At 40.6% G+C, this 21,603-nt stretch overlaps 1 protein-coding gene across 1 annotated transcript in view; it reads right to left on the reverse strand.

Annotated features, from left to right (window-relative positions):
* LOC106573239 (neuron navigator 2-like) overlaps nt 1–21,603 on the reverse strand; it is a 100,983-nt gene that overhangs the window by 33,983 nt on the left and 45,397 nt on the right. The window contains 1 exon segment of the mRNA XM_014148126.2: nt 8,530–8,659. Within this exon segment, the coding sequence (XP_014003601.2) occupies nt 8,530–8,659 (130 nt within the window).

Raw genomic sequence — 21,603 nt, forward strand, 5'->3', positions numbered from 1 at the left:
ATGTACTGCTAAACCAAAGTTTATTTGGAATTTATGGTAACATACTGTACTTTTTTTTTTTTTTTACAGTCACTTACAGGTAACTGGCTGCCAATAAGTTACCGTAAAAACAACAGGATTATTTTTACAGTGTACAATATCACAACCATGCCAACTGCTTTATTCCTGAGAAAACTCATTCAGTGCTGTTCTCGTGATGTTCCATTGAAAAGAGACTGTCTCTATAGGAGCATTATGTGGATAACTTTGGAAAAACATGAACTGCTTGGAAAGGCTACAGACTTCTGTCACACAGATTTCAACATAAGCAATGTAGACAGACATAACACACTGGGCACAAACCGGTTGAATCAACATAGTTTGTCAACATATTGTGATGTGGAATCTAGGTGTAAAATACATTGGATTTGAATAAAAAGTCTGCAACTGTTGTTTTGAGGGCGACATTTCAACCACAGGATCATGTCATCATGGTAACAAATTTCAACATAGACAAATCTGGTGTAAAAAATGTTGAATCTGTTCCTTTAAAACAACATTGATTCTTAAATGTTATTTCCAATATCAGAAAAATACTAAAGGCTGGACAGCACCTCCTACTGGAGAGTTGACCTATCAACAGCTACCCTTTGGTTTCCCATCCAGGGGTTTAACCAAGCCCAGCCCTGCTATGATACAGTATTTGTCACTGAGTATTGCCAATGTGCTATCGTGAGAATGATTGTTGATTGTGCTCCACTTAAAAACTAAATAGATTCACTGTTGCTATCGAAGTCATTCCAAACAGTAGATTTAACAGAGCAAATAAAATGTGACCATACTTTATCACTCCTATATAGTCAATGGTGCTATTTAGGCCTATCATTTGCAAAGTCATCAACAGCTATTGTTTCAATTCAACCCAGAATTCAACAAAAAATAGACAATACAATAGGCCTAGGGTTTCAAGCTCTGGTTGATTTCAAATGCTATGATATTTTGTGATTTTGAAATGTGTTTGGTTGTCAACGCAACCAAATATCAACATTTAAAGGAGATCTATCTTCTGCTTGGATAGTTCCATCTGTGCCACTGACAGTCTGGCTTTAATAACATGTTGTCTACAAATGAATCATTGATATGTTAGATTCACGTCTGCATCTCAACCCAAAATCTAAGTTAAAGAATAGGACTGAATCAAATCATACTTTGATTAAAGTGCATTTAAAGTTTGATTTGATTTAGTCCTATTCTTTAATAAATAAAAGTTGGAGAATGGGATTAAGCCTGTGGCTCAGATGGAACTATCCAAGCAGTCGATACAGCTCCTTTAAATGTTGATGTTTTTGTGTTGTCAACCTAACACAATTCAATATTACATTCACAGTAAATAGCCTAAAGTTAAGGCTATCTTACAAACTAATGTAACATTCAACCTTAAAATGAGTAACAGATCCATGGCGCTATTTTGAGGTTACTGTAACTCTACAATTCTTATTATATAATTATATCAAGTCTGCATGTTCAAGATAGCATGCATAGATCATCGCAGGTCTGTGTAGATATTCACAATAGCTGTAATAATCTCTGCAGAATCTCAAATAGCATTGATTACTTGCACCATGTACTTCTAATCAGGGCGGGCGTTGTGGGCGGGCCCTAGGGGGTCTGGCACGCCCTACCATACCTCTTTGACTGTCCTAAATAAAACATTGAAATATGAATAATTGATTTGACCGACAGGCAGAACGACACATCAATCTCATATAAAGCATCCGTGCGAGAAAAAGCGCCCCTCTGTCTCAGTACGTGTAGCCCATGTATCTGATGCTGTCTGAACAAGAGTATGGCATGTCGTACTCTTTTTGTCCAGACAGCATCAGATACATGGTTCACATACAGTGAGACAGAGGGGCGCTGTTTCGCTCACTCGGATTCTTTCTCCAGTGAGATAGTTTCAGCCACTAACGAGTTGAACAGGGATGTAGCGCTGCCGTAGCGTAGTAACAAATATTTCTGGAAAATCAATTCTAATACATTTGAAAGAAATTATTTAATTGCTACAAAAATCCATGCTTTCTTCCCAACCTCTCAATTCAATTCAATTCAATTCAATTCAATTCAATTCAATTCAATTCAATGGCCTTTATTGGCATGGGAAACATATGTTAACATTGCCAAAACAAGTGAAGTAGATAATATACAAAAGTGAAATAAACAATAAAAATGAACAGTAAACATTACACTCACAGAAGTTCCAAAAGAATAAAGACATTACAAATGTCATATTATGTATATATACAGTGTTGTAACGATGTGCAAATGGTTAAAGTACAAAAGGGAAAATATATAAACATAAATATGGGTTGCATTTACAATGGTATTTGTTCTTCACTGGTTGACCTTTTCTTGTGGCAGCAGGTCACAAATCTTGCTGCTGTGATGGTCCACTGTGGTATTTCACCCAGTAGATACGGTATGGGAGTTTATCAAAATCGGGTTCGTTTTCGAATTCTTTGTGGATCTGTGTAATCTGAGGGAAATATGTGTCTCTAATATGGTCATACATTTGGCAGGTTAGGAAGTGCAGCTCAGTTTCCACCTCATTTTGTGGGCAGTGTGCACATAGCCTGTCTTCTCTTGAGAGCCAGGTCTGCCTACGGCGGCCTTTCTCAATAGTAAGGCTATGCTCACTGAGTCTGTACATAGTCAAAGCTTTCCTTAAATTTGAGTCAGTCACAGTGGTCAGGTATTCTGCCACTGTGTACTCTCTGTTTAGGGCCAAATAGAATTCTAGTTTGCTCTGTTTTTTTGTTAATTCTTTCCAATGTGTCAAGGAATTATCTTTTTGTTTTCTCATGATTTGGTTGGGTCTAATTGTGTTGCTGTCCTGGGGCTCTGTGGGGTCTGTTTGTGTTTGTGAACAGAGCCCCAGGACCAGCTTGCTTAGGGGACTCTTCTCTAGGTTCATCTCTCTGTAGGTGATGGCTTTGTTATGGAAGGTTTGGGAATCACTTCCTTTTAGGTAGTTATAGAATTTAACAGATCTTTTCTGGATTTTGATAATTAGCGGGTATCGGCCTAATTCTGCTCTGCATGCATTATTTGGTGTTTTATGTCGTACACGGAGGATATTTTTGCAGAGTCTCAATTTGGTATTTGTCCCATTTTGTGAATTCGTGGTTGGTGAGCAGACCGCAGACCTCACAACCATAAAGGGCAATGGGTTCTATAATTGATTCAAGTATTTTTAGCCAGATCCTAATTGATATGTCGAATTTTATGTTCCTTTTGATGACATAGAATGCCCTTCTTGCCTTGTCTCTCAGATCGTTCACAGCTTTGTGGAAGTTACCTGTGGCGCTGATGTTTAGGCCGAGGTATGCATAGTTTTTTGTGTGCTCTAGGGAGTCTAGATGGAATTTGTATTTGTGGTCCTGGTCGACTGGACATTTTTTGGAACACCATTATTTGACTTACTGAGATTTACTGTCAGGGCCCAGGTCTGGTAGAGTCTGTGCAGAAGATCTAGGTGCTGCTGTAGGCCCTCCCTGGTTGGTAACAGAAGCACCAGACCATCAGCAAACAGTAGACATTTGACTTCAGGTTCTAGTAGGGTGAGGCCGGGTGCTGCAGACTTTTCTAGTGCCCCTTGCCAATTCATTGACCTTCTCTCTCTCTCTCTCTCTCTGGCGGTGGCGCAAATGATGAAGAACTGCAGATGTGTGTAAAGAGGCCTGTCAGTGGGAGGGTTGACTTCGAGTGGGCCAAATCCAAGAACAGTCACAGACTGAAAACACGACCAGTGAGTGATAAAACGTCTGTCCTCAAAACAGTTTGTTATGGACTTGGTGTTCATGTACAATGCATTTGAGCTCGCCCTACTGTCCGAGTGTTAAGCTTACAGAAAAGTACTAACTCTATTGCGCATGCAGGCAAACTGATCCACCGCATGAACCGTATCATCCCACCAACGAGATCTAGCATCCAAATTCACTGTGTGTCCGCCTTGATGTTCATAAAACTCCACGGTCCCCCTCTTAAGCAGTGGGACCCAAAACGATATGTGACCAACCCGGTTAGGGAGTTGACCAACTTGTTTTTCTCTGTAAGCTTAAGCACTCGGACAGTAGGGTGAGTTCAAGTGCGTCGTCCAGCACCACATTTTAAAGGGCGCTCAAATTGCTTAAATGAACCCTTATCAAGTTCTGCGGCCTACACCGACTCATCACATATTAGTATTATTAGTATTGCTATTACAAATAAAAAGACTATCACTTCTCACAATGGTGATCGTTTAGTAAAGTTAGATCCAAGCTGAATCATTGCCTCACAAAATCACATCATGATTTTACAGAACAGAATATAATAGCATGTTCTGTACAGTAGTAGTAGGTGTATAATATGTTACACCAAAAACACCTCCTCAGTCATTTCTTATCTAGAGCTGAATAGTCAAAAATGTTTCCTCATGCGGCCAAAACTCAACAGCGCACAGGACCCAAGTGGTAAATATAAAGATCCAGTCCATTTTTAAAATTGGAGGCCCAATACACTTCAGCGTTGTAATAGAAAAATTCTAGTAAAATGTATAGAGCACAGAATAAAAAAGCTATTGTCACATATTATTCATCCTAATCAGACAGATTTTTTTACATGGACAAAAATGTGGAGATAATATAAGGCAAGTACTGGAAACAATAGAACACTATGAGAAATCTGGGAAACCAGGCCTGGTTTTCATAGCTGACTTTGAAAAGGCTTTTGATAAAGTACAACTGGAATTTATATATAAATGCCTGGAATATTTTAATTGTGGAGAATCTCTTATACAATGGGTTAAAGTTATAACCCTATGTGTAAAATAGTAAATAATGACTACTTCTCAGAAAGTATTAAACTGTCAAGAGGAGTAAAACAAGGTTGTCCACTATCAGCACATCTATTTATTATGGCCATCGAAATGTTAGCTATTAAAATCACATCCAACAATAATATCCAAGGGCTTAGATATCCAGGGCTTAAAAACAAAGGCGTCATTGTACGCTGATGATTCATGTTCTTTTAAATCCACAATTTGGATCCCTCCACAGCCTCAGAAGATCTAGATACTTTTTCTAACCTCTCTGGATTACAACCAAATTATGATAAATGTACTATGTTACGTATTGGATCACAAAAAAATACAACTTTTACATTATTGTGTAGTTTACCAATGAAATGGTCTGACGGTGAAGTGGACATACTCGGTATTCATATCCCGAAAGAAAGAAACGATCTACAATACCTTTTAACAGAACATTAGCAAAAATAGATAAGATCTTGCTACAGTGGAAAGGAAAATACCTGTCTATTTGTGGAAAAATCCCCCTGATTAACTCTTTAGTCATATCCCAGTTGACCTTTTTGCTTATGGCCTTGCCTACACCTAGCGAACAGTTTTTTAAATTATATGAGCAAAAAATATTTAATTTTACTTGATACGGCAAGCCAGACAAAATTAAACAGGCCTATTTTATATAATGAATATGAATTTGGTGGGCAGAAATGATTCAATATTAAAAGATTAGACCTCTCACTAAAGGCTTCAGTCATATAACAGTTATACTTAAATCTGAACTGGTTCTCTAGAAGATTAGTAAGAATGTCTCACCCCATGTTCAAGAATGGCCTTTTCCCCTTTATTCAGATTACAAACTCTCACTTGAAAATGAAATCATCTCCAAAATATCGCTATTTTTAAAACAAGCTATAGAAAGTTGGTTGCAACTTCAGTTGAATCCACCAGAAATGAAAGAACAAATATTATGGTTAAACTCAAATAGACAAAATTATATAAACGGTATAATCTATCAATTATATCCAAATAGGACTGGTGGAGTTATGTCACACATGCAGCTAACAAAAATATATGGAAATGTCTACTCTACTCAAAATTGCAACCAACTAATTGCAGAATTACTGCAAAAATGAAAGAGGCAAGTGGAAGGGGGAGAAAGTAAGGAACTTGTCTGTTGGCCCTGCATTGAAGACCAAAATTGGTTCAATAAAATTGTGATAAAGAAAGAAGTATGCCAGTTTCATTTAAGGACCAAAAACTTGACAGCTGTGCCATATAGATTACAAAATAGTTGGGAAGAGATTTTCAATGTGGCAATTCCATTGCACGTGGTTAATAAACTGATACAGAAAACGATGCTGGATTTGAGTTTTTTTATTTAAATTATTATACAAAATTCTTGCAACCAATAGAACATTATATATATGGGGGATACAACCATCCCAGCTCTGAAGATTTTGCTGTGAAGAGACAGAATTATGTAGCTTGTTTTTGTTGACAGGTTCAGGAATGACTGAAAAATTGCAACAGTTACTAGGAGCTAACTCTGCAAATAGCACTGCTGGGTGATTTAAAAAGTCATAGATAATTGATCAATAATATATTAATACTCTTAGCAAAAATGTTTATCTTTATTTTACAATATGTAGAATCTATGAAAATAGAAAGGTTCAGAACTTTTGTGAAACATCACAGCACAGTTGAAAAATCTATGGCAAATAGAAATCAAAACTTATGGAGCTGAAGGATGGAACTAAAAACAAACAAAAGATAACTATTGTAAAATATACCGTGTCTGTGAAATGTATATAGTATGTATAAGCTGGAAGTAAAAGCCTAAGTTTTTTGTCCATTAGTTTACTCCAATTAGGGGAGGGGTGGTCGGGTTAGGGGGACATAATAAAGGACAATATATTCACAAAAAATATATATGGGGATTGGAAATGACGCAGACAATTATATTGATGGAAGCCACAATCTATATGCAATATTAAAGCTGATCTAACCCCTACATATACAAAATAAATACATTTTAAAAAAGGTAGGTGCGTGGATCAGAAAACCAGTCAGTATCTGGTGTGACCACCATTTTCCTCATGCAGCACGACACATCCTAATGTTGATCAGGCTGTTGATTTTTGCTTGTGGAATGTTGTCCCACTCCTCTTCAATGGCTGTGAAAAGTTGCTGGATATTGGCGGGAACTGAAACACGCTGTCGTACACGTTGATCCAGAGCATCCCACACATGCTCAATGGGTGACATGTCTGGTGAGTATGCAGGCCATGAAAGAACTGGGACATTTTCAGCTTCCAGGAATTATGTACAGATCCTTACGACAATGGGCCTCAGGTTCTCGTCACGATATCTCTGTGCATTCGAATTGCCATCGATAAAATGCAAGCCTCTTGATATGCCACACCTGTCAGGTGGATGGATTATCTTGGCAAAGGAGAAATGCTTACTAACAGGGATGTAAACAAATTTGTGCACAACATTTGAGAGAAATAAGCTTTTGTGCATATGGAACATTTCTGGGATATTTTATTTCAGCTCATGAAACATGGGACCAACACTTTACATGTTGCGTTTATATTTTTGTTCAGGGTAGTTTTAATTAGCGCTCAGCAGCGTGTCTCCCAGGAGTTGGGGGGCTGCTGGGTAAGAGAGTTTCCCACCACACCACGTCCTGCCAGTCACGAACCCTGATGGACCCTAACCAAGACACCGTTCTAAAGGAGGTTTGTGTGGAGGCCAGGAGATAAGAAATAGTTGGGATGTCTGGGTCTCATGCAAGCTGCCTTCTGTATAATGATAGACAGCTCCACACCAGGGCCTCCCTGTGGGTTCACACTGAGGAAACCTTTAATTACAGGAGTGGAGGTCTGACTGAAAATGTTGCAATTCTCAGGGCCAGATTTCAAAAATGTAATTAACTTGGAGCTGGTTTCCTTGTGTTTTTACCGGGTTTTGTTTTGCTCATAAAACTTGGGGGCCCAAATAAAACCACCCGCAGGCCAAATTCGGCCACGGGCCACCAGTTGGAGAACGATGACCTAAAGGAAATGCATCATAAATCTCTAGAACCAAGATTGAGACAGTTTTACTGTATGGCAAACAAAGTCTGCACCTCAGATCGATGGTCTAAAAGGTGAAAATGTGCACTTAAGAATAAATACCTACTGATAGGATTGTCGGGATAAGATGAACCGTGAACAGGGGGGTGGTGTGCCTGGCTGTGATTTCAATAAACACTTTTGAAGCAACCACATCAGCACATACTGCAGAACAGACACAGATGTATATTTCACTCTGCTTATAACTGCAGTGAGAAAGTTGAAGTGCAGCCTAGTGTATGCAGTTCCTTTCAGCTTACTATACCCATTCAAATGATTGGCGCCAAGAGAATCAAAGTATATACACTTAGATTCCCTGTAAGTCCCTGGTATATTAGATGGGAGAGCCTAAGCGCTCATATATTAGACTAATAAGAATATAAACTATGGTAATGTCTGGCTGTAGACATCATGTGATCAATATAGTCTCTTAAAGGGAAATGCAAGTTTAATTTTTTTTTTAACTTAATAAAAAATCAACATGTTTCAAAGCCAAAGATGCCGCCACCCTAGAAATAGCATGTTCATTCACCCTTCTAGTAATTCTACTAATATGGTTGCCACCTCCTACAGTGTGATTGGGGAAGAACCTACCTGTCCCTCTAGGTCCTTGCAGGAGATGGACGGAGTGTTGACATAGGAGCTGATCGAGGAGCTGGTGTTGATGTCATCTGTGTCGACGGTGTCACTGATCCCACTGCTCACCGAGCTGCTGTCGTCCCAACTGGGAGCGAGGAACACAGAAGAGAGAAAGAGTGTGAGTTTGAATATTATATGGTAGGAGATCGTAGTGAGAAAGGGGGAAGACATGATAGACCGAATGTCAGGGAGAAAGCAAGAGACACTGTAGAGCAGGGGTGTCAGACCAGTTCCCCCCTTCCCCCCACGTGCCGCATTCGATCATCACCATGTTTCAAAGCCAAAGATGCTGACACCGTAAAAAAGAAGCTTGTTCATGCCACTTTTCTCTCTGTAATTGATTATGGTGACTTGTTGTATATGCATGCAACCTCCTCTGTCTTATAGAGACTGGACTCTGTTTATCATGCATCCTTGCGCTTTATTACAAATGCCAAGTCACTCACCCACCATTGCACATTGAACGAAATTGGTAGGTTGGACCTCACTTTATATGCGCATAAAGATTAATTTGTATGTGTTCATCTACAAAGCCCTTTTGGGAAACTCCCTCTTTACCTCTGTAGTCTGGTCTCCTTCACCACCACCAGTTACCATACCCCGTCTGCTAGGTGGTTGCTACTTAAAGTCCCCAGGACATTCACAGTATTAGGCAAGACTGCCTTCTCTTCTTGTGCACCAGACGCATGCAATAGTCTACAATCCATGCTTCATCTAGATATGTTAGTGCCACTGAATGAATTTAAAATATTGATGGGAGACTGTTACAGAGGAGTGTAAATGTTTTTTTTTAGGCTGGATCATGTTGTTGTATTGTATTGTTGTATGTTTTAATTAGGTAATGTATTGATTGTTGCTGCCTTCTTGGCCAGGTCTCCCTTGAAAAAGAGACTCTGGGTCTCAATGGGCTTTTCCAGGTTAAATAAAGGTTAAATAAATAAAAATAAAATCACAGAGGTTCGGAGGGCGGCGCTTAAAATGTACTATATTTCCTTGTCATCAAAATGTACAAAAGATTGGTCTCCTCCCTGGCGGTCTAGCGACATGCGGTCTGGGTGCCCACCCTGTGAAAATTTATGAAAAAATAACTAATGTAAAATAAATAAATACACATTTGATTAATAATCATGTTATCAATGAGCTTAAGGACATACATCCAAAGAAGGGACAGAAAATAACACGATCATTTCAAACTGAGTGTTATCAACGGAAAAAGTAGCTCTCTGGCTGCGCTGCTAGCAATCAACTCTACTGCTTCCCCTGCCTGCTGTTCTCCACCAGCAACAGCGTGTGGACAGGAGCCGGTTACTGCGACTTGAACAACTAGCCTACAGCACTCAACAAGCATGAGAATGGATGTGAGTGTCTCACATCCAGAGCCAGATAGCTCTGAAGAGATTCAGTAGCTCGCCGCTAGATCTGCCATTGAATGAACAACGGAGATTGAACATCAGCATGCACAATGCAAAGGTAAAAGAGAGCCGTGAGATTTCGAAAGACCTAGCTAATTAATGCTACATGCTACCTAAACAGGAGATGGCATTTCGTGGCAACGATGAGAGTGCCAGCTCATCAAACAGGCCCAGGGGCAACCATGTGGATCTAGTACACGCCTTAAGACTTATCTGAAAAAGATGAACAGTTAGCAACCCATCTAGAGACGCCACCGTGTTTGCTTTTTGCTCACGGCCCATGGAATTTTCATCCCTTGCAAGCATCTCCATTGAGAATCGAGACCGAGAGACTTTTAAAACGGAGGGCCAACAGGGAGGAGTTCTGCAGTTCAGTAACTGATGTCTTTACCCAGAAGGAAAGAGGGATGGACTTCAAGTGTTTAGCGCCCTCTACTATTATCACGTTACATGTCTATTGTGTTAGTATATATCTCAAGCAGTAGCACTGACTACTAGGCATTTAGTGTGTGTAGCGCTGTCTACAAGTAGCCCTAATCGCTGGCATTTGGGTCGCTGTCTGTGGTGCTGAAAGTTGCCTGGTCGTGCAGGTCAGTTGCGTAATTAGGGCCTGTGAATGTGTGCCTAAAGGTTGCGCCGCCTACCTGTTGCTGTTTGATGGTTGGTTGATGGTTATCTATGTGATCGCGTCATACTGAAAAACAGCGTAGCAACAAATCTGCTTTATGGATGTGTGCGTGGGGAGTGAGTGGTAGACAATAGAAAGTGTCTACCCGGCCTCGGACCTTACCGCACGCCACTGTTCGCTTCGACGACATCGGCAAGCTGGACAGAGTGAAAAGACTTTAGGCGTAGGCCCGTTATCATTTCTTCACGGTTTCAATTTGGTTTTAGCCATTTCAACATCGATTCAAATACTCAAACCACCCGCGGGGCCTTGAGTTTAACACGCGCTGCAGAGAGACAGAGATACAGTAATAAGACTAGACAGGGTAGAAAGAAAAAAAAAACTCCTATTATTCTCCCTCTTTCTTATTCTCCCTGTTTTACCAGGTCTGTTGGCCAGAATCAGCATTCCCATCATGCCTGTGACGTTAGGAACGTCTCCCTCCAAATTCCTAACTAGTTTTAATTAGCGCTCAGCAGAGTGTCTCCCAGGACCGGGGGCTGCTGGGTAAGAGAGTTTCCCACCACACCACGTCCTGCCTGTCACCAACCCCGATGGGCCCTAACCAAGACACCGTTTTAAAGGAGGTTTGTGTGGAGGCCAGGAGATAAGAAATAGTTGGGATGTCTGGGTCTCATGCAAGCTGCCTTCTGTGTAATGACAGTGTCACGGGTGTCGTAGGGTGTAGACCAAAACGCAGCGGGAAAATGTATACTCATCTTCTTTTTATTAGTGAAGAAGGAAAAACACATACAACGTATACAAAAACAAACGAACTAGACCGTCTCATCAGGCACACAGCAAAACAAGAAACAATCTCCCACAAAATCCCATGACAAACACATTCCTATTTATAGGACCTTCAATCAGAGGCAACGATAGACAGCTGCCTCCAACTGAAGGCCCCAACACCAATTAGCTAAACATAGAAATACAAACGACTAGACTGAACATAGAAATAAACTAACATAGAACAATAACCAAAACCCTGGACTAATAAATCAAATACCCCTCTACATACACAACCACCCCGAACCATATAAACCAAATACCCCCTCTACATGAACACATACACAAACACACCCTGAACCACATAAAACAAATACCCCCTGCCACGTCCTGACCAAACTATAAGCACAAATAACCCCTTTACTGGTCAGGACTTGACAGACAGACAGCTCCACACCACGGCTTCCCTGTGGGTTCACACTGAGGATACCTTTAATTACAGGAGTGGAGGTCTGACTGAAAATGTTGCAATTCTCAGGGCCAAAGGCTCTATCTGTGTGTGAACGGACTGAAAGATGTGTGTGTGTGTGTCTGCGTGCATGTAGACGTGTGAGGAGTTTATCATCTACTGTCTGTGTGACAGAACCACTCCTTTCACAGTATTCACAGAGGTGTTGAAGTGTGGAGGGAGTTGGGTGGGAGGGTTCTCTTTATGATTCTAAGTTCACACGGATCAAGACGCTCACTCCTTCCAAGTCTGCCTGTCTGTCTGTCCTCAGTCTCCCATGCCAGTGTGATTGTTGCTGAGCTAACCAAAACAAACTCGGGCCAGCCACAGCCAGACACTGCTGAGTGTTCCCTGTGAGAGCATCAACACCTCAGCCAGAAGCAACAGACCCCTCAATACACAGGTCTACTCAGTCCACTGTCTCAACTAAGTCCAACCATTTCAGTATAGTACCACGTTTACTGTGAGGAATATAAAATGGTAGCAGGGGGAAATCAGAGTCCATAGATGACAATAATGAATGATGAACTGATGAATTGCAAACAGGTGTCCTAAACATTAACCACAGGTTCCAGTCTGCCAGGTAGGTGGGCAGAGGTCTGGCTCTAATCTAACACTAGCCAGGCTTGGGTTGCAAAGCTACCGGTAATTTACCAAAGTTACCAGAATCTCCAGTAATTTTGGTAATTAACCAAAAACTATGGCAATCTAACTTATTTGTTATTAATATATAGTATTGTCCATAAGTTTGTAACAGATAGACCATATGATTCAAGAGAAAATAGCCTAATTAATGAAAAAAGCATCAACAATGGCAATATTTTCAATTAACTCTGCAACTCCTTCCAACTATCAGCTTTTTTCACAACTGCCACCAGTTTGACACCAAAACAGTGACAACAAATAGATATTGACATAGTCAAATGAAGTGTGTAAAAAATAACGGATAGTTCATACTGAAACCCTCATATTAAACATCAATGGTATTCACTCAGTTGATGGTTTGTATTTAGGATAATGTTTTACAGCTTTGTCATTCTATTTTTTATTTTGAAATCATCTTATTTAATTATTTCATATATTTTACATGTGACAAGGCCAGACAGAGGGCCAGAGATAATTACAGACACCTGTGATAATCTGAAGTACCCAAAAGTGCCACTAGATGTCTTGTGCTAGATTACATAAAATCCTTGAAAGTTGCCCACATTCTGGTAGTTTACTGGTAAACTTTGAAAGTTTCCAGTAATATACCCTCCCTCTGCAACCTTAAGCCAGGCACAGTTGCTACATTTCCATTGAGGATTTACCACAATGTTTTACCAAAAAGGCTCAGACTTTTCTGTTTCCATCTACATGGGCCGGCACCGGTGTCTCCCAAGGCCATGGCTCCTGCGGACCTACTCTAACTTGGAGCCAAGGCAAGGCCCTGGGTACTTTTCAGCTTACATTTACATAACAAGGTCTAACTGTGAACTTTAACACCTTCTCACAAAGCAACAGTCTTGAATGATGCCGAGGTTGTTGAATCTGCTCGCCAGAAGTCTTTAGTGTCCTGATGGAAACACCATAACACTAGAGCTGGCATTAACATAAAACACTGGCGGCCCACTGGTGTGGGGGTAAGTGTCAGTGGTAAAGCACCAGGTGTGTCCTGCTGGCCAGATGCCTGCCCGGTATCCTGCAGTGCCCAATCCAGCCCTTGTTTCACTGCACTGGTCTACACACACACACACACACACACACACACACACACACACACTAGAACTCCATCCACACAGCTACACCAAAACAATTCATCTTTTCACTGAGCCAGGGCTGAGACATGCAAGACAAGGCCAGGGGCTGGAGTGGGGGTGGCAAAGGTGGAAGAGGTCCAGCACAGAGACACAGTCACTCAGTATTCGGAATGTCTCCCTTTCTCCGTTTCAGCTTGGGAGAGTTCTACTGTATACTTTATGGACTTGTGAGAACTGAAGTGGTCAAAACAAAACATATTTCAGATGGACCCATTCTGCTTCTAGCCACCCAGCACAGGACTAATCATGACTGGTGGGCTGAGGTTCAGACAGGTTACGGTTCACCCTTTGCTATGCTATCAACCCTGATTATTTGTTAAATGGAGGAGGGAGTCTCCTGGGGGTGTTCTAGGCTGTGAGTCAGAGATTGACTGGGGGTAGAGTGAGCTCTCAACCCATGTAGGTTGACTGATACTGTGGCTCCTCCAGGGCCCGGAGGAGATATAGGTTAGGCCCTCCCCTCCCCGGCACCTGATGCTGCAGTGCTGCTGTCACTGTTTCCTCCAGTCTGAATAATGAGCAGAGACTGGAGCTGGAAGGGTACACCTGGTCCCTAATCAACATCGCCCCTAAGCCACCATAAGTCTCCCTCTGTCTCTATTTTCTCTCTCTCACGCCCAGACACTTCACTCTCTCTTTCTACTCCCCATCTCTCTTCCCTTCCCTCCTCTCGTTTCACCCTGACTGGGAGATTGTCCCTTATCAAAAATGTGTACTTGTAAAGAAAGATGACCAATATATTCCATGACCAGAAGAGTATGTGAAAGACTAAGGTGGGGAGTTGGGGGTCAAATGAGTTGATATTGTTGTGTTTGTTTAGATATTAAAGACTGGAGTCTCTATAGAGTGAGTTGGGGGTGGTGTGGCGGTACACACTGTATATCCCCCCCCCTTGTTTCCGTGTGGGGAATGCAGGATTAGAGAAACAGGGCCCCAGAGGAGTGAGGGGATCAGTGGACACTCTCTGGGGCAGGACATTGGGTGACTTTGGTCTGAGAGGCCAGTGGAGGGAAGTGAGCTGAGCTCAATCCAGAGGCCCCCACACCACGCTGTCCTGTATGTCCACTCTGTTTGGTCAGGGTGGGAAGCCATTAGTTCGACTAGACTTCTCACCCCCTCAGCAAAATATTCAAAGCTGTTGCCAAGCGATGAACACCTAATACCTAACTCCAAGCTGCTCAGACAAAAGTGCCACATAACCGTTTTATACTTGCTTGGAATAAAAACAACACCATAACTATAATTTGATAACAAATTATATTAGAATGGCTGATTGCTGACATAAAAAAGCGAGTCTGTCAGTACACTAAAGCAGACAGATTAGAGAGAAAACAAACCAGGCAAAGACAAACCCACTGGGCACACCACGTCATTTCAACGTGAAAATGTGGGTCATTTTGGGTTGAGACGTTGATCAATGAAATTTCAACCTTTATTCACCCAATCAAAAAGACAGGCAGAAGTTTGTTGAATTCCCAGTGTATTATCATTATGCATTCAACCATCTAAAGCACAACCAAATTCCAATAGAAAAACAAGGTCTGATATTTGGTTTAGCTGTCATGTAAATGTGTTATCACTGCACTTTCAACCATTTAAAAGCAGAACAAAATTCAAATTGGAATACAATGTCAGATATTTTGTATTTATACAACTTAATGTGTTATCACTGTGCTTCATCTAATACCACAACTAAATTACCTGGATTGCAGTTGAGATTACATTAAAAGTACATAGTGCAAGTGATCAATGCCGTTCGAGATTCTGCACAGATATTTGTATTGTGAAGATCTCCACAGACCTGCGACCTTTGCATGCTATCTTGAACATGCACACTTTCTATGATAGCATAATACGATTTTTATAGTTACAGTCACCTCAAAACGTGGCCATGGATGAATTACTCATTTTAATGTTGAATTAAAACTGTCACATTAGTTTCATAGACTAGGCGTAACATAGTAGATGTAAATCCAGGATACCCAAATGAATATGATATGTAACATTTGGTATGGTTACGTAAGACGAAAGGTTGCTTAATGCAAAAACTAAAGGAGGGTGGTTGGTCGGTGTCGGTGTGGGTGGATGGATGGGCGTATAACGCGAACGTCTAGCAACCCAAAGGTTGCGTGTTTGAATCTCATCACGGACAACTTTTGCATTTTAGCTAATCAGCAACTTTTCAACTACTTACTACTTTTTAGCTACTTTGCAACTTCTTAGCATGTTAGCTAACCCTCCTCCTAAACCCTAACCCTTTTAGCTAACCCTTCCCCTAACACTAACCTTAATCCTTTAACCTAACTCCTAACCTTAACCCTAACCCGTACCCTAGCTAACGTTAGCCAGCTAGATAAAGTTAGCATTAGCCACCTAGCTAACGTTAGCCACAACAAATTGTTTCGCGAATTTGTAACATATCATGCGAATTGTAATTCGTAACATATCATAAGAAATGTATGATGGACATCCACAAATTAATACATACCATACGAAACATAACATACCATACTAAATGGAGTGTCTCGGATTTACGTAAAGAATCATACGAAATGCTCGGAGACCAGGTTGGATAGTCTTAACTTTAGGTTATTTAGGTTATACTGTATTACAAAAGTCATATTGAATTGTGTTAGGTTGACAACGCAACCAAATGTCAACATTTAAAGGAGATGTATCTAATGCTTGGATAGTTTCATCTGAACCCCTGGCTTAATCATATTCTTTAACATTTATTTTTGGTTTAGTTGGCGACTATCCAACATATCATTTGTTAACTATTTTGACAAGTTAATAGGCTATTTACTGTATTGCAAAAATGATATTAAATTGTGTTTGGTTGTCATTGCAACCAAATATCAACATTTGAAGAAGATGTATATTTTGTACCACTGACTTAGTCTGACTTTAATTCCAGTTTGTCTAAAAATAATTATTGATATGTTGGATTCACGTCTCCCTCTCAACCAAAAATCTAAGTTAAAGAATAGGACTAAATCAGATCATATTGTCACGACTTCCTCTCCTTGATCAGGCGGTGTTCGGCGGTCGACGTCACCGGTCTTCTAGCCATCGCCGGTCCATTTTTCATTTTCCATTTGTTTTGTCTTGTTTTCCCACACACCTGGTTTTCATTCCCTCATTAAATGTTGTGTATTTAACCCTCTGTTCCCCCCATGTCTTTGTGTGGAATTGTTTGTTTGTAAGTGCTTGTGCACATGTTGACTGGTGTGCGTCGGGTTTTGTACCCAAGTTGTTATTTTCTTAATGCCGTTTGTTTTAGAATTAAACTGCTCTGGCTATTACCTAGTTCTGCTCTCCTGCGTCTGACATCCCTGCCACCAGTTACGCACCCCGTACACATATGCACTTTAAATAAAATTGGATTTGATTTAGTCCTATTCTTTAACTTAGATTTTTGGTTGAAATGGAGAATTCAACATATTCATTATTAACTTGAAGATTACATTTGACATCAACTAAAGCTTGAAACCCTAAGCCTATATATGTATTGTCTAAGGCCTATATGTATTGTCTATTTTTAGTTGAACCCTGGGTTGTATTGAAACAATAGCTGTTGATGACTTTGCAAATGCTATATAGGCCTAAATAGTATCATTGATAATATACACTAAGTGTACAAAAAATTAAGAACACCTGCTCTTTCCATGACATAGACTGACCAGGTGAATCCAGCTGAAAGCTATGATCCCTTATTGATGTCACTTGTTAAATTCACTTAAATCAGTTTAGATAAAGGGGAGGAGACAGGTTAAAGGAGGATTTTTAAGCCTTGAGACAATTGAGACATGGATTGTGTATGTGTGCCATTCAGAGGGTGAACGGGCAAGACAAAGATTTAAGTGCCTTTGAACGGGGTAATGTTCCCTCTAAGCTGCAAGCATGCACGGGCGCACAGCTTCCCCGGGACTGCTGCGCAGAAGAAATATCAACCCACACAGAGAAGCATGAGATTGAACTTGAGAGTTTTCCCCCTTAGTTAACCTCTTATGGCTAGGGGCAGTATTTTCACGGCTGGATAAAAAACGTACCCGATTTAATCTGGTTACTAATCCTACCCAGTAACTAGAATATGCATATACTTATTATATATGGATAGAAAACACCCTAAAGTTTCTAAAACTGTTTGAATGGTGTCTGTGAGTATAACAGAACTCAAATGGCAGGTCAAAACCTGAGAGATTCCTTTACAGGAAGTGGCCTGTCTGACCATTTCTGGAACTTCTTTGCCATCTCTATCTTTTACTAAGGACCTCTGCTCTAACGTGACACTTCCTACATCGTCCATAGGCGCTCAGAGCCCGGGAAAAACCTGAATGTCGTCATCCCAGCCCCAGGCTGAAACACATTATCGCCTTTCTCAAGTGGCCGATCAAGGGACTGTGGGCTTAGGCGCGTGACCTGACCGCCCCCGTCTTTGTGATTTTTTCCTCTGTTTGCCGAAAAGGAGATTCCCGGTCGGAATATTATCGCTTTTCTACGAGAAAAATGGCATAAAAATTGATTTTAAACAGCGGTTGACATGCTTCGAAGTACAGTAATGGAATATTTAGAATTTTTTTGTCACGAATTGCGCCATGCGCGCGACCCTTCTTTACCATTTCGGATAGTGTCTGGAACGCACGAACAAAACGCCGCTATTCGGATATAACGATGGATTATTTTGGACCAAACCAACATTTGTTATTGAAGTAGCAGTCCTGGGAGTGCATTCTGACGAAGACAACAAAGGTAATGAAACTTTTGTAATAGTAAATCGGAGTTTGATCAGGGCTAAACTTGGTCGGTGTCTAAATGGCTAGCCGTGATGGCTGGGCTATCTACTGAGAATATTGCAAAATGTGCTTTCACGGAAAAGCTATTTTAAAATCGGACATATCGAGTGCATAGAGGAGTTCTGTATCTATAATTCTTAAAATAATTGTTATGTTTTTTGTGAACGTTTATCGTGAGTAATTTAGTAAATTCACCGGATGTTTGCTAGTTCTGAACGTCACATGCTAATGTAAAAAGCTGTTTTTTGATATAAATATGAACTTGATTGAACAAAACATGCATGCATTGTATAACATAATGTCCTAGGGTTGTCATCTGATGAAGATCATCAAAGGTTAGTGCTGCATTTAGCTGTGGTTTTGTTTTTTGTGACATTATATGCTAGCTTGAAAAATGGGTGTCTGATTATTTCTGGCTTGGTACTCTGCTGACATAATCTAATGTTTTGCTTTCGCTGTAAAGCCTTTTTGAAATCGGACAGTGTGGTTAGATAAAGGAGAGTCTTGTCTTTAAAATGCTGTGAAATAGTCATATGTTTGAAAAATTTAAGTTTTTGTATTTTTGAGGAATTTGTAATTCGCGCCACGCCTATCATTGGATATTGGAGCAGGTGTTCCGCTAGCGGAACGTCTAGATGTAAGAGGTTAACACTATCAACGTTTCCCTTTACTGTGGGAATTGTGATCTAATCAACACAATATTAGCCAGTTTCAATGCAACACACCGAAACAAAATGAACTATGCAAGAGATTCTGTTGTAGGCAGAAGGCATCGGAGTAGGATTCTGTTGCATTGACAAGCAGGACTCAGCCAGTACTCTATACATACCGGTGTGTATAACCAATCAGAGCTGCAGTAGGCCTGTATGCAAATAGACCATTGCCATATATGGATCTGTGCCATTCACTTTGAACTAGACTGTGTTTACAGCATGAGTGGTCCTGAGTTGATGTGCTTGTTTTGAGATAAAAGCGAGAGCTGCACGCAGCAATGTGCACATATGTTCATATCCTCTGCTAGTTAGTGAGTTATTAGCCTCTTGAATAAGCTAAGTAGCCAATAGGCAGAGGGTAGCATAATTTGTCTGATTCTCTGTAATAATGGTATGGGAATAATTATGCATTTTATTTTGTAAAGTGGTTTCTTGCAACAAACAACAATTCTCTGGAGAGAATTGCTTGTGAAAGATTAACAAGATCATGTTTCCATGGAATATCTGTTGCTGCTAAGGAGTACTGTCTGCATTGATAGCTGTGCTTGCTGTGGATCTTGTGAGGACACCTGCGCGGAACTGCCATACTTGGCTGAGGAAATATCTACGAGTAGTGAGGTGGGGTGCTTCGGGACTTTATGTGTGTCGTCATTTATTTTGAGCTCCAACGCGCGCCAACAGGTTTAAGCAAGCTTGCAAGTAATTTGGGCATGGGTTGTGAGAAACCATTCGGGTTCATTCCTTTTATTTCTTTTGATGTGGTACATTGAAAATGTGATAATATAGACCTTGAACCTTATGTCTGTGCATTGGTGGAGTCATTTACTGTTTCAGTTTCATTTAAATGCACGGGAAAGCATATCCTTATGTAATAACAAAAACCTATAATCATTCTATCTGAAGTTAATCCCCTAGTTGTCAACACCCTAGTGAGTTTACAATAGGGATTCTTATTGGAGATGTCCTTCTCACCTAACATCCCATGCTGTTCAGATATTCTAAGTAAGGTAATATTGTGAGAGTCAAATTCGAGCCTGGTGAGAGGGTTACACTAGCAAGCAAGGGATAAGAACGCTGCCAGCCAATATGGCAATGGAACATTTCGAACAAACAACTGACTTGCGCCCATAGATACAGAACAAAATGACTGAACGACTGGGTAGCGTCTCTGGCAACCGAACCGATAGAACGAACAACCAGCCGGCTTGGGTAGCAACCCCAGATTTGTGTCGGGACTATATCTTGTGGAAGGCTTAAGTAGTATGAATAAATTCATAATAATAAAGATTTTAATGAAACTATGTAAATCATTATTTGTATATGTTGGTAACTCGTTGTATAAAAGTGATAATACCCTCGAAGGCGGTGTTTGGAGGATATATTGGTATGGTTTGCCGGCCCTCGACTTTGTCTCTGGCCTAACAACACCCGTGCCAATATATCCTCCAAACAATGGCTCCTCGGTTATTATCACTTAAATAGCCACAGTAGCCTACTTTGACCACTGTCTGAAACTGTAACTCAAAGTGGGTTCAGCCTCAGTGTTCACAGTAAACACGCGCTGGAAGTTGCACAGAATTTTCACAACGTTAAAGTTTGTGCTCAGCAGACCAGAAATTTGCTCAGTACCAACAAAAAAAATATAGAGGGAACATTGGTAGTAGGTACCAGGCGCACCAGTTTGTGTCAAGAACTGCAACCCTGCTGGGTTTTTCACACTCAACAGTTTCCCGTGTGTATCAATAACGTTCCACCACCCAAGGACATCCAGCCAACTTGACACAACTGTGGGAAGCATTGGAGCCAACATGGGTCAGCATCCCTGTGGAACGCTTTTGACATCTTGCAGAGTCCATGCCCCGATGAATTGAGGATGTTTTGAGGGCAAAATAGGGGGGAACTCAATATTAGGAAGGTGTTCTTAATGTTTTGTACACTAAGTGTTTGACTTACATTTGGTTACATTTAATTTGCTCTGTTAAACCTTCCCTTTGGAATAACTTCAATAACAACAGTGAATCTATTTAGTTATTAAGAGATCTCTCAATAGTCATTCTCACAACAGCACATTGGTAGTAGTCATTGACAAATACCAATGCTGGGCTACGTTAAAACCCTGGATGGGAGACCAAATGGATAGCGTAGATAGATCAACTCTCCAGTAGGAGGTGCTGCCCAGCCTATTGTTTTTTTCTGATAGTGGATATAACATCGAAGATCTGACGTTGATTCAAAGGCACAAATTCAACATATTTTACACAAGGTTTGTCTATGTTGAAAATTGGTTAGCATTATGACATAATTCTGTTGTTGAAATTTCACCCTCAAGACAACAGTGAATGACTTTTTGCAAATCCAATGTATTTTCCACGTAGATTCTACGTCACAATACGTTGACAAATGAC

The sequence above is a fragment of the Salmo salar genome, chromosome ssa16 (genome assembly GCF_905237065.1).
Source record: "Salmo salar chromosome ssa16, Ssal_v3.1, whole genome shotgun sequence".
Classification (NCBI taxonomy): domain Eukaryota; kingdom Metazoa; phylum Chordata; class Actinopteri; order Salmoniformes; family Salmonidae; genus Salmo; species Salmo salar.